General features: G+C 35.6%; 1 protein-coding gene across 2 annotated transcripts in view; it reads left to right on the forward strand.

Moving 5' to 3' along the window:
- The window catches only part of LOC113823594 (TOM1-like protein 2), a 23413-nt gene that overhangs the window by 8026 nt on the left and 387 nt on the right, over positions 1-15000 (forward strand). The window contains exons 4-12 of one of the 2 annotated variants that reach the window (XM_027376274.2): positions 745-851; positions 2319-2402; positions 2616-2858; positions 3026-3150; positions 3717-3892; positions 5358-5454; positions 5867-5948; positions 11400-11450; positions 11826-15000. The exon at positions 11826-15000 is cut by the window's right edge and continues 387 nt beyond it. In XM_027376274.2, coding sequence (XP_027232075.1) covers positions 745-851; positions 2319-2402; positions 2616-2858; positions 3026-3150; positions 3717-3892; positions 5358-5454; positions 5867-5948; positions 11400-11450; positions 11826-12017 — 1157 coding nt within the window. In that variant the 3' untranslated portion in view covers positions 12018-15000. The remainder of the gene's footprint in view (positions 1-744; positions 852-2318; positions 2403-2615; positions 2859-3025; positions 3151-3716; positions 3893-5357; positions 5455-5866; positions 5949-11399; positions 11451-11825) is intronic. The other variant, XM_027376275.2, reaches the window with a different exon arrangement.

Raw genomic sequence — 15000 nt, forward strand, 5'->3', positions numbered from 1 at the left:
TTAAAATAGAATATAATGCCAGTTCAATGAGGTTTTTTGTATCCAAGAAATTAGTGTTCATGGCACAGGTGTCAAATATGTGGCCTGAGTCATATTTGCTGTTTGTCTTATAATCGGCCATTTTAGATCGTTAACTAACCAGTCCTCTGTCTTTTAAGACTATCACTTACACTCTTACTGTTTTTTTAATTACTTTTGTTCTATTACTGTGTTTTTGCATTGAATGACATAGCCTTCTATGCTTTCACATCTACCATATGGCAATATTTTCATGTCGACTCATGATTATCACACCCGTATACAAAATACTATGGTGATATGTGGCCCCCTGGGGTAAATGAGTTTGACAGCCCTGGTTTATGGTTATGATTGTTATTAGAATGTTATCATGGAACCTGTTATTGTTATTTATGTTTTACTCAAATACGTATTTAGAAACATTTTGTAGAGATTTAGAAAATGATGCTTGTATTTAGACCTGTTTTCTTAAGAAGTCTTGTATTGATTTAGTTGTTGAAAAAAAAGAATTAATGTTATATGTTTTTTCCTATTTAGATATTGTAAAAGAAAAAATCATCTTAAAATATTTTAGCTGGGATGAATTTCCTGGTTATTTGCTGATTTCAAAATTGAATTAACTAGCTTACACTTTTGATAGTACAAGTACTAAATTTAGAAATGGAAAATAGATGAAAGAGTTTGTGATAGAAAGGGGAAATTCAGTAGATACTTCAACCACCTCAGGTCCCAAGAACGAGCCACCACCGGCAGTACAAGAGAAAGTCTTGTCACTTATCCAGTCCTGGGCTGATGCTTTCCGTCACCAGCCTGAGCTTGCGGGAGTTAGTCAGGTGAGAAATATTCTCATGCAAAAGATTTTGGTGAAATTTTGTTTCTTTTTGATTTATGTAGACTGGTTGTGTTACATTGTTTCTAATTTTTGTTCAACTGTAATGTAATGAATGGTTAACTAGATATGCTCCAGCAGAGAGGTTTTTGTTTTTATGTTATATTTATTTATGGATATTATTCTGTATATGCTCTTATTGATTGTTATGTAGATATTTTTTTTTTTTTTTTTTTAATTCAGTATTACAGGTGATTATAAGTATATAGCTTTGTTAAAGGTTAAAGTTAATTGAGTTAATCAAGTAAACGACAAGTTCCTCAGCTAGTCCATGTTCCCTGTAGACCTGATAATACTCAGATTTTCAGAGTTCATTAATGGTAAGTATGTTCTTAGGAGTTTAGAGAAGTTGTCAACTCACACAAGTAAAAGATTCTCATGTGATGAGATGCCAAGCAGCATATAAAAGGTTATGAACCTCTCATATTGATACTGGTGGGCAAAAGTGATACACTTTTAACCCACTAACGGTGGTATATTTTGAAGCTGAAAATCTGGAATCTGTCCAAGCGCCGGCCGCGGACCATGACATATTTGGAGCATGAGCTCTGATCCCATGTCAAACTGGTGGGACGCCCAGTAATGTTTATTTTTCCGGGTATCTCATATGTGGGACACCCATCATAAATGGGTTAAGAAGACTGATCACATGAATTGAATAGAACATGATATGAGACGTGGTGCCTGTGATACCCGCAGCCTCCAGCCCTAGCGAGGGCGCAGCCGTGCGGAGGGAGAGTGGTCAGCAGGTTAGCTACTGGCGAACGGATGAGTGAGAGGTCAAGTTGAGTTGTCCTTATATCTGATCCTGGCAGGCACAAGCGGTGGCTGTCCACGTGGGGCGTATATTTAGAATCGCTCCATGAGGAGTCACAAGCCTCATAGTGAACACATGCAAATCAGCATGGTCTGTGAGACTGCATGATCATGGAGTATGCTATATCCCACATGGGATGTATATTTAGAATTGCGCCATGAGGGGTCACAATCCTCATGGCAAACACATGCAAACCAGCGTGGTCTGTTAGATAGCTAACAAGTGGTCTGTGAGATTGCATGATTATGCAGTGTGCTGTTCAGAAAAGCAACAAAGTTTAGGAGTATTTAGTAGGCAATGGGTGGAAGAGGAAGGTGTGTAGGAAACCATGGATAGGCAATGAGGTAAGGGAGGGGAAAACGATTTCTTTAGCTTGTGCTGGGAGGAAGAGAGGCATAAGAGGTAGGAAGATGAGGCAGGTGGGGTGGGGTTGGGTTGGGAGGGGGAGAGTGGAGTAGGGTGGGATGGGCAGAGTAATCCTGCCAGATGCTAATAAAGAGGCCTGAATAGGACTAACTAAAGGATTAAGATAATCCACAAACAATAAAGAAGTATTTGCAAATATACTGGTAGTAAAGTTGAATATCTTTGCAGGTGTATGCTGACCTGAAGCACAAAGGTGTGGAGTTCCCCATGACCAATCTTGACACCATGGCACCCATCCTGACTCCACAGCGGGTATGTTGTTTTTGCTTTTTTCCCTTGTGCTTGAATAAAAAAAATGATCTATTAATTTTTGTTATTTCTGTTCTTCCTTTTCCTTTTCTAATGCTTCTTCTTTTCTCTGTCCACCTAAAAATCAGAAAATGTAGAATGTGCTGAGTGTGTCATTTTCTGGTTATTTGTTATTGTGACTGTTGTTGTATGTATTACTTTCTATTTTTTCTTTAGACGGTAGCAGCTCCAGAACCTCGTCCTCCTCGTGTGCCCACTGGAGTACCCACTTCCCCTCGACGTCAAGCAGCCCACCAGCCTCCACCTCCTCAAGCTGCACCTGTCACCCTAACAGCAGAACAACGAGCCAAGCTGCACAGCGAACTAGATGTCGTGGAGTCAAATGCAAAAGTTTTAGCTGAGATGTTGTCTGAACTTTCACCAGGCAAGGAGCACCAGGATGATGCTCAGCTGCTGCAGGTGAATTTAAAGGATTGATAGACACAAATCATTTGTTATAGAATATTCTGTTTCATTATAATTGTTCTTAAAAGTTGAACTTGTATTAGTGAACAGTTGACATTTATATTTTTGTTGAGATGAATCATTACACTCTATTCTTAATTCACTTGTTTTGTATTCTGAAGGAATTACATGCAACCTGCCGAGCAATGCAGCAACGTGTGGTAGAACTTGTTGGTCGTGTGAATGATGACCTCCTCACAGCTGACTTACTGCGTATAAATGACAACCTTAATAATCTTTTCCTAAGGTTTGAGACTTGTATTTGTATCTACAAAAATATCAGTTGTGAGAGTTCTTACTAAATTTTTTTTGAATTAATATTTTATGCAATATTTTTATTGAGTTAATTTTTTTTAACGGAATATAGATAGATACATTCATTAGTTATAATTAGTTTAATATGTCTAACTATGTAAGGAAAACAACAATTGTTAGTAGTTTCCAAATGCTGTTGGTTTCCTTTTGAAACTATAAGGATGATTTTCTGTGGATCAATCAGTTATCTGTGCAATTGTAGATTTTTGTTGTTACAGAAGTATTAAATGAAATTTAATATTTTCATACAGTATTGCATTCTTCCTGAGTATTGCTTAAAAAAAAATTCTTCCTTTCCTTTTCTTTTCCTTGTTTTTTGTGTCCTCTGTCTATCTTCTCATTCTTTTATCATCTGTCCTTTCTATCTTTCCTATACATACTTGCTTTTGATACCTGCCTTTGCCAAGAGAAGTTTGCATTATTTATTCATTAATCAAGTAAACTCACAATCTCTTACTCATTAATATTCGTCTTTGCAACTCTGCTGAATTCACACAGATATGACCGTCACATGAGCAAGGTGAAGGGCATTAGCAGTCCCACGAGATCCCCCCAGCAGGTCCCCCCTACGCAGCAGCCCCCCCAGATTCCACCCCCGCAGCGAGCTCCACAAGCGGAGGTGTCCTTGATTGATCTGGCTGACGAACCTCCCTCGGCCCAGCTAGCCGGTCTTAGTAAGTTTCCTTTTTGTTCCCTCATCTTCTCTTCTTTTTCCGCTGCCACTGCCACTAACACTACTATCTCCTCCTCCTCTTCTTCTTCTTCCTCTTTTTCTTCCTCTTGCTCATCTATCTCTTCCTCCTCTTCCTCCCCCTCCTCCTCTTCCTCCTCTTCCTCCTCTTCCTCCTCTTCCTCTTCCTCCCCTTCCTCCTCCTCTTCCTTCTCCTTTATCTCATTCTCCTTTTCATTTTCCTCCTCTTCCTCCTCCTCATCCTGTTCCTCCTCCTCCTCCACCTTCTCTTATTTTTATTTTTATGCTTATTTTTTGTCTTAGATTGTTTCTTTTGATTATTGTTATGATAATTATCATTTTCTTAGACTTATAAATAAAAAAAAATGCTTTATTATGATTAACATGCATGGATAAACATTTTTATTGGATTTTGTAGAAAGGAAAATGTCTATATGTTGTAATGTGAGAGTGTTTTTATGTTAAAAAATTAAAAGAAAGGTAGCACTACTCTGTAAAATCATATTTGGTAGCTGCTTCTGCTTCTTCTTCTTCTGCTTCTTCTTCTTCTTCTTCTTCTTTTTCTTCTTCCTCCTCCTCCTCCTCCTCCTCCTCCTCCTCCTCCTCCTCCTCCTCCTCCTCCTCCTCCTCCTCCTCCTCCTCCCTTTTTGCCATCATTTTTAATGAAATTTTTTCAAAGAAAATATATAAAAACAACATTTTGCATAACTTATTGCACATATTTACAGAAGTGAAAAAGGGGGAAAACCAAATGACATGACATTTAGGCAGTGAGGGTATGGTGTCAGGTACCAGAGTAGAAAAATAATTATTTATGCAATTTAATCAATGTTGTTATAATTACCAGAAGTAAAAAAATATCAGTATTTTATGAATTATAGCAAGCTGACCCATATAAATAAGCATGAGCATACTTTAGGAAAAAGTCAATTTTGCTTTTGCTTTTTGCAGAGGTGCTTCCAATCTTTTTAAGTACCTTGAGTACTTAAAAAAAGATAGAATGATCCCTTTTGACCTGTTGAAAAAGATCATGGGTGCAGGATCCTGAGGTGTCTAGTTTTGTTTATAGCCTCTTTTTATGTATTGCAACTTGGAATAAACTTAATTTTTAACATTAGTAAGAAAGCATTTAGTAGGAAGACATGTTGATAAGTTAATTTTTGATAGGAAGATGTATAGGCTTTTGTTACTTTTAATTTATCCTGGCTACACATCATCATATTAGTCTGATCTTTGTTATTACCTAAGTGTTCTAGGAACAAGTCTGGGCACTCTTCTGCAGTATGCTGGAAAAGTCATTGCAGGCAATGATGGTCAAGGAAGATTTCAATTTTGCCACTTGCTTATCTTCAGAGGGATAGAGGATGAAATATGGTGGGATTTTCATTTTTTTGTGTTTAAAATTCAGATTGTAGGATATAAAATACTTGTGCTTCCTCTCCTTTCAGCTGTTGGAAGCTCTCCTAAAGTGAAGAAAAATGAAGATGCAGACTTTGATATGTTTGCACAGTCACGAACTGCAACTTATGAAAATGCAAAAGTCAGGTAACTTTTTTTTCTCTATTCTTTTTTTACATCTAAGTTGTATTAGTAATAAAGTTTATTATTATTCAAGACTGTTCTGTTTGAGAATTGTTATTGACTACTGAAAATATATTTTTGTTGGTAATAGAATGAAATATGAAATGTAAATCAAGATTTAGTCCTTGCTATTTATTATTTGTTATAAAGTTTTTTAAATTCAAGCAATTACCACCTTTATTTACAGAATGAAAGAGCTTTTACATTTTTTTAAGTTGTAATGACATAGCAAAGGCTCTATGATTTTAAATCAATTGAATGATTCTTGTGATTAAGAGGATGAAGAAGAGAACATTTTTGAACGTGGGAAAGATGGCAAAATCTATACACAACGGTGTTAATTATGTATGGGTAACTCTTGTTGTAATTCACACAGCGGCAGCAGCTACCAGGATAATGCTGATGTGGACGTAAGTGGTGCCTCACTTGCCCGCACAGCACAGCTTAGACACAATCCGGTAAGTGCCTGTTTTACAGAAACAAGCATGCCTCATAATTGCTACAGTGTGCTGTTGTGTCATGATGCTCGTAGTACTATGAAGATATCTCACTGCCAGGAAACACATGATAACACATGATGTTACTCAACATTTGATTTTATTAACAAGAAAATATGTGTTGGCAAGTGAGGTTCAGTTAGCACTATGTTGTAGTTTTTATGTAGTGCTTTTCTGTGTTGTATTTTTTTTCTTATTTTTTTTTCTTTATCAGTCCATATTAGTTGATTTTCTGTTGAGTTACTTAGTATTAGTTTTATTTTGAATGTGAGAGGTATACATCAAGGAATTGTTAGACAAGAAAGATAGAAAAAAAAAGATAGAAACAACTTAATATATGGTTAGTACATACACAAACAAAAAAATCTGGAGGAGAGATCATGTGAAGAATTTTGAAAGGATGATATTTTACTTAATAATGTCTTGCCATGGTAGATATATTAGTTGTTAGATATGTACAATACAGTTGTTTACACTATGAAGAGAGAGAGAGTTCCTTGATGTATAACCTTTATATTTATGAAATATCTGTTTTGTTTTGTGCTAAGCAGTTTTGTTTCATGTGATGCAACCATAATCCAGATGTTTAATGTACTTCCTCTGGTTTGCAGTTGTTATTTTGGATGGATTATTGTGCACCATTTATATTTTATATTACACACCCAGTTTAATAATGAGTTTGGGGTCTTGTTAAGGTAATACTAGGCATGTTTAAGTTGACTTAAGAATTATCACCATCAAAAACAGGGGTAATAACTTCCTCCCCTTCCCCTTCCCTGATCTCCCCCATATTCCGTGACTTATTTGTTTTCTTTGTTTTTTTTCTTCGTCTTTTTTTATTATTGTTTCCCGACACTGTGGCTGAGCAGCAGGAGCTGTGGGTAAGAATGACCGTGAAATGTGTGCCTCACTAACATTTTCCATTGCACATTTTCTCGTCCTGGTTCATGATTTAGAAAAATTATTTTGGTTTTTATCTTTATAATTTTTCTTTTTTGATAATTTTTTTTTTCTACTTAGATGTGTTGGATCATGTAGAATCTTTCTGGCTGAGTATTTACTGATTTATGATTACTAATTCTGTTGAGACTTGCATCTTGCCAGGACAGGAAGAAATGCAATAAATGTTGGTTATAAATCACATGAGGTTGGCATAAGAAAGTGTCACAGAAATGCAACGTCTGTTTCAAGGTTAAAAAGTGATTTTGCAGTGAATGGGATACATTAACAAAGAAATTTATCTAGTGTTCCATATATTATATACTAGGGTATTGCAAAAGGGAAACCTTCCCTACAGATAGCTAAAGTTATTTGTGGAATAGGACTTGCATAGAGTAAGAAAATTTGGAATAAACGGAAGACTTGCCACAAAAGGTAAAGTAGTTGAAAGGTTGATATTTCAAGGACAAATCCAATAGAAAGTCAGCTGATTGATTTTGTTTCCTCTTCTGTGCCAGGAAAAGATTTGTTTAAGGTGATGACAATTTCTATAATGCTAAAGATTATAGAAATTGTTGAGGGAGATAAAGCAAGCACAAGAAAATGTAAAACTTTAGAAGGTGGGATAATTTATAGTTTGTTTTTTGTGCTGTTATATAAGCTCACTAAATATGGTAGAGAAAATAAGGGGACTGAAAGAAGAGAGAATCAGGAGAGAAAAGTAAATAAATGGACAAAGGTCAGTCTTTGCAAGATAGCTATGATTTAAATGATACCTCGAAAATGATAACATACTTTCCCTTCATTTTGGACGTGTAAAGACAGTATAACACTTATTCAGCTTGTTTTACTGTTTTCCAGTAGTCAGGTGTTAAATGTATCCCTTCACTTTAAGTCATTTTTAAGTAAAGTATGATATTCTTTCTTTGATTGAATTTGCATTATTTTTTATTGCTGTGTCTTAATTTGAAAGAAGATATTGCTGATTATGCCTGCCAGTGATACCTTGTTTAGCATGATCACAAAGCTTTTTTGTGTATGCTATATGACTTTGAAGCACTGCTTTTCTCTTACTAGAAATGTTTATAGTAATTTTCTTATTCTCAACTTTGTGTGAGTACGTATCCATATTCAGTATTGTACTTATATTTGTGTTCGTACACTTGTGTGCGCACACATATGCACCCACACACACACTCTCACACTCACACACTCACACTCACATTCACATTCACATTCACATTTACACTCACTCTCGCTCACTCACACACACTCACGCACACACACATGCGTACACCCACACACGCGTACACCCACACACGCGTACACCCACACACGCGTACACCCACACTCGCGTACATCCCTACACGCGTACATCCCTACACGCGTACATCCCTACACGCGTACACCCACACGCGTACACCCACACACGCGTACACCCACACACACGTACACCCACACACACGAACACCCACACACGTACACCCCCCCCCTCACACACACATACACACGCACACATACACACAGACATGCACATACACAATCACACATGCACATACACAATCACACATGCACATACGCAATCACACATGCACATACGCAATCACACATGCACACACGCAATCACACATGCACACACACACGCACACACTCACACGCACACACTCACACGCACACACTTACACGCACACACTCACACTCACACGCACACACACACACACACACACACACACACACACACACACACACACACACACACACACACACACACACACACACACACACACACACACACACACACACACACACACATATTTATGTATGGATGGAGTAAAACTTTCTTTGCAGGTAAAAGATGTAACCCTTTTTATTGTCAGCCAGATGTAATAGGCTTATTTAATCATATTGCTGACATACTAAACAGTTTTGTTATCAAGATGCATGACTTGTATAAGGTATATGATGTACTGTTAACAGTCATATATGTAGTTTGGTACTAGTTATATTTTTGATAGTTTTTTTTTGAGATGTAAGAAGATAACATAGATTTAGAGATAGATTAATATATTGTTGTCTTAGGTTTATGATGGAACTTAGAGAAAGTAATTGATTTAGGTTATATTGACATAAGAGCATGGTATCTTGATTTGTAACATGTAGAAATTATGATTAGTTGTACTGTACAGTATTTTTATTGGATCATTGTTATTAGAACAATATTTTAAAGTATTGGGTCATCCTATCCTTTGTTCAGTTAGTTTGATTCTTTCTTATTTTGTTTTCATATCTGATTTCTCTTGGTGTCAATTTGCATAATATTAATTTGATTTGCTGTTTTGATTTTCTTGTATTCCTTAGATATTTTAAAGTTTGAGGAAACAGTCTTTAATAATTTATTTTTCATTAAACTTTTATCCAAGTATATATTATGATTATTCCACATGATTGTTGAATGTGTAACTAAACCAGAGTTGGGGGATAGGAAGGAAGTGACATCTCGCCAGATATCAGAATAGTGATATAAACATTTTTGTTTTTGTCTTTTTTCTATGTTTTTGATGTATCAGGGATAAAAAAAAAAAGGTTTTGATGTTTAAAGAAGGTAGAGGTGTCATCTTCCCTCCTCCCTCACCTCTCTTCTCTCCTCTCGTCTCTTCTCTTCACTTGTTTCCTCTCCTCTTGCCCTCTCTCTCTTCACCTCTCCTCTTGTTTCTTGACCCCTCCCCTCCTCTCACCTCATTTCCCTTTTTCTCCTTTTCTTTCACCTTTTCCCTTTCTCTCTTCTTATTTCTTTATTTGTCTCTCTCTCCCTTCCTCTTTTCTCCCTCTCCTCTTCTCTCTTTCTCCCTTCTCTTTTCATTCTTCACTTTCTCTATCCTTCTCTTCCCATTTTTATTTTGTTTTGTATAGATTATATAGAAACTGTAGTTTATTGATATTGATTGAGTGATTAATGGATACCCCCCCCCCCCCTATTTTGAAAGTGTTATCTAGTACCCATATTTTTGTTATAGTTGCAGGGTCCATAGTCTGGTCAGTCAGTATTGTTGTCAACAAATACGATTGGAAACAATGTATTGACATCATTATGATAGGCTTGAGGGTGTAAGGATATAATGTGTCTTAGGTTTTTTATTAGCATGAGCAAGAGAGGAATAGGCTCTAGGAATTCAGAATTTCATGTGATCAATTAATGATATAATATATGTGAATGAATTATACTGGTGTGCCTTGAACACGTTTCCTTTGCATTTCGCTGTTGCACGTCACAGCTTTCAAATGTTGCACAGATCTTTGCTCTCCTGTTTTATACACCCACTTTTGCATTTCATATATTTAGAGATTTTATTCAGTACTTTCTTGTTGACTCTATTTGTGTGTATTGTTATACATACTGGTATTACAGAAATTTTGATGGTAGTTATATAGATACACACATATCCTCTGTGTGTGTGTGTGTGTGTGTGTGTGTGTGTGTGTGTGTGTGTGTGTGTGTGTGTGTGTGTGTGTGTGTGTGTGTGTGTGAGAGAGAGCGTGAGAGAGAGAGAGAGAGAGAGAGAGAGAGAGAAAGAGAGAGAGAGAGAGAGAGAGAGAGAGAGAGAGAGAGAGAGGGAGGGAGGGAGAGAGAGAGATGCATTTTGTGATGAATGGTAAATAAAACTTGATGATATGATCAGATTTGAAAAAGTTTAGTCATCAGATTTCATTTAGAACTTTTAGTTATTACAGTAGCATTAATATTGGTTTGAATCATCCAAAATTTTCAGTCAGAAATATATTTATTCACTATAGGGAATCATACAAACAATAATTTCTTTTTATTTATGGATGCCTGAGGGGATTACATGGCTTATTACTCAATACTCGAAATGCGTAGAGTGATGGAAAAAGTCCCTAGTTGTATATTTTGTAGACAGACAAGCAAATGATATAGCATTTGATGTTGATTTGCAAGTTTGTTTTTTTAGAGACAGGCTTAACTGGGCCTTAGTGGAGCTCCCATCAAATTGGATGTAAACCAGGGCCAATTCAATCTTACTGAGCCAATCCTGAACCTAGATTTTCCCTCCTGTATTGTATCCTTCTCTCTCCTGTTTTCTCACCCCCCCCCCTTTTCTCAAATTTTCTTTCCTTTATTCTGTACTTGCCTTTCCTTTTATTTCTTGTTTTTCCTTTCTTCTCCTGTCCTCTGCTCGTATCCTTCCTCTCTTCATTTCTTATGTTTTCTTGTCCTCCCTTTTCCTATGCCCTTATACCCCTATTTCATTTCCCCCTTACCCCTTCTCCCCCTTATCCCTGCCTCTCTGTTTTATTGACTAAGTATAACAGAACACAGTTTTCCTACCTGTAGCTGGATGTCTTCAATTTTTCCAGATTAATGCAGTTCTCCTTAACACAAAAATAGTTAAGAAGCTCTATGCTGTTTTCTGAAACTTAGCTAATGTGATGTTTTTGTGGATGTATGTTTTCCAGCAACAGAAAGACAGTGACTTTGACGCGATAGAAGCCTGGCTAAATGAAAATGTAAGTAGATTTCAATGTGCAAGGAGCAAGGTGTTAATACAGCTTGTGTTAGGTGTAGTTTGACCATTAATAGGTATCTGGAGTAGTGTTATTATCCTTTTTCATGAAAGTTTTGTTCAACTATTGTTTCACCTCAGAAAAAAAAATGGAAAACTGGATATGTAATGCTATGGTATTATGTATGCAGTGTGAAATTTCCAGTCGATGTTCGATTTTGTTTACAGTATGAATTTATTTTTATAAAGAAAATGGATTAATCATGCATGATTATTCATAAATTTCTTGCAACATAGGAAATAATATCATACTGTAAGATGGCATACCCTTTGTCCATTGTAGCTTTTATGAACTTTAAGATACATTTACTTTGTACAGCCTGGTGAGGGACAAGCTGGTGCTGGACCAAGACAGGAGCCCATATCGTCATCAGAATTTGATCGCTTCCTTGCTGAGCGAGCAGCTGCTGCTGATGCTTTGCCGACCATCACTGCGGCCACGGGCTCCTCAGGTCAGCGGCAACGAACAATGGCCCGCGACGACAAGGATAACCAGATGTTTGCCCTTTAGTGTTAAAAGATTTATTCTCGGAGGAAGGTTGTCTTACTGGAGAATTGATCTCTTTGATGAATAATGTCAGTCTGTGTGTGTGTGTGTGTATGTAAATATATAATGTTAATCATTGCAAGGTAATTTCAGTGTTGCGGTCACTGGAGAATGATATATATACAGGACTTTGATTCACTGGTATGCCTTGTATAGCATATTACCAAATTCAGTTATTTTCTCTTATATAAGATTTTAATGCCATGACTTGTACAATAGTGTGTGCAACAGGATTTTTACCTATCCTGGGTAATGTAATTTTCATGTGGTACATTTGTCATATTAGATGGACTGGGATAATTGAGATGGTTATACTATCCCTAAATATTTATGATAGTCAAATCATAGTTATTTATTTTTTATAGATGACTTAATATGATTGCCCAAAATGTTGCCAGAATTGTACTTACCAAAATTGTACCAAAGTTTGTTCTGTCAGTAAAAACTAGCCACCCTGAAATATTGAATCAGGAGGATAGGCAATACTTAATAACTTAATAACACTGTTTAATCAAATACTCAATTTTAATTTTATCACCCAGTTGTGCATTTCTCTCTCTCTCTCTCTCTCTCTCTCTCTCTCTCTCTCTCTCTCCCTCTCTCTCTCTCTCTCTCTCTCTCTCTCTCTCTCTCTCTCTCTCTCTCTCTCTCTCTCTCTCTCTCTCTCTCTCTCTCTCTCTCTCTTTTCTCTCTTTCTCTCTCTCTCTCTCTTTCTCTCTTTCTCTCTTTCTCTCTCTCACACACACACAGACGCATATACATATACACACTCACACACATACACATACACACACACACACACACACACACACACACACACTCAAACAGACACACACACACACACACACACTCACACACATACATATTTACATACATATATATGTCCACAAACACAAATGTATATATATATATATATATATATATATATATATATATATATATATGTATATATACATATACATATATATACATATACATATATATACATATACATATATATACATATATATACATATATATACATATACATATATATACATATATATATTTATATTTATATTTATATATATATTTATATATATATATATATATTATATATATATATATATATTATATGTATTATATATATATGTTTTGATGTATGTATATAAATACACATATGAACAAATTCTGATTTGTGTGATATCCATTAATGCATTTTGATAAGGAAGTGCATTTAAGTTGTGTGCTTTTTAGGCATCTGTATTCTTATAAAATTGCAAAACCTTCTAAACATAGCACTTGAATTGGGTGAAATTCCCCATGAGAGATTGAGATCAGTGTATACAGATTGTGATTATTTATGTTTTGTATTTTACTATCTTCTGATTCAATCCTGCTTCATCTAAATAATTCAAGAACCATGCAAATGAGACCCAAGGAATCAAAACTAGACTTAAATTCTTGTTTCTCTTTTCCATTTCTTACATTGTAAGGATAAAGCAATTTTGTCAGAGTAATTAGAGAAAGATGAAGATGATGATGAAAAAGGCAATATTTGTGAAGGATTAGATGTTATCAAAGAATATAAAACACAGTTCAAGCTCTGTTTGACAGTAAGACATCAAATGACATGTTATAAAATCTTACTGTTACTTGATGAAGGACCAGACGGCAAGATCATAAGGGATTATACCACCAGTGCTGTTCATGGATTTGGTACTTTGTTTTTGTAATTTGAGAGTGGATTTTATAAGGAGATCCATGCTTAAAAAAGTGCTTAGATAGGAAAGGCAAGTAGGAGAAATTGAGAAGAAACAAGTGTCATGCAGTTCTTTCTATGTTATCTTATAGGAAATAATTTTTGTATGTAATGGAATTTAAGTTTTAAAAAATATATATGGATTGACTTTCACTTGAGTTTGCAAATTTAAGGCATTTTTGTCAAATTGTGTACCAAGTGCATTCTGATGTATTTCCCATGTAGACTTTGGAGCTACAGTCATGTACCTTCAGCAAAGTAAAGCTAACTATGATTTGTATAAATGTATTTGCTTATTTATTGGTACATTCATAGATCTATAAACAAAATTATATGGACACTAATACATACATTCTTACTCATGCACAGACACATACACATATAAACACATACATTGATAGACACTGCATAATATATATATCAAATAATTTTCCTATAGCCTTTTTTCCCAAACTGACCCAAATTCTGAATATTGTAGTGTTTTTCGTATCTTAAAATTATGAGATGCCATTGATAAGTATATATGTTGTCTCCAAAGAGCAAAGATGAAATAGAAATATTTGGAAAAATATTTAAAGAAAAAAATATAATGTCTTTCAAATAGTTCACTATGGAACCAGGAGCAAAGTCAAACAAATCATTTTGGAAATTAAGATTACATACATATTTCTACTTCTATATGTAGGTGTGAATATGGTACCTGTGTTTTTTTTTCCTCTTAAGTCACAGCTAACACTGCATTGGTATTCTTATGGCTGGATAGGGAAGGAAAAGAATGGGGCCTATCTTCCTGTTACGGTCCCTTTTTTAAGATCATTAAGTTAGATCATTTTTATACTATAAAAACTTGTTTTGAAGTACTGCATGTGAAGATTTTGAAGGCAGTAGAATTGGTGCATTGGAGAACTAGATCTGATGTATAAGAAGGATATGCTTTTCATTTCTTTCTTTCCATTACAAGGTTACCAGATGGTTCTTGAAAACAATGTATGGTTATGATTTTTATATTCTTTGGAAGTTATATGTGCTTCCTTCGGCAACAGATCATGCTTGGTGGTTGCCCCAAGTTGTGTGATTTAGCTTGTAAATGTTGAGGATATTGATACAAAAAGAACTGTGGCAAAGTAAGAATTATGAAGTGGCATTCTTAAGATTCAAGGTAAACAGTGGCATGCTTTTTACCAGTGGTATTTCAGAGGACTTTTA

Source organism: Penaeus vannamei, chromosome 31, assembly GCF_042767895.1.
Source record: "Penaeus vannamei isolate JL-2024 chromosome 31, ASM4276789v1, whole genome shotgun sequence".
Lineage (NCBI taxonomy): Eukaryota > Metazoa > Arthropoda > Malacostraca > Decapoda > Penaeidae > Penaeus > Penaeus vannamei.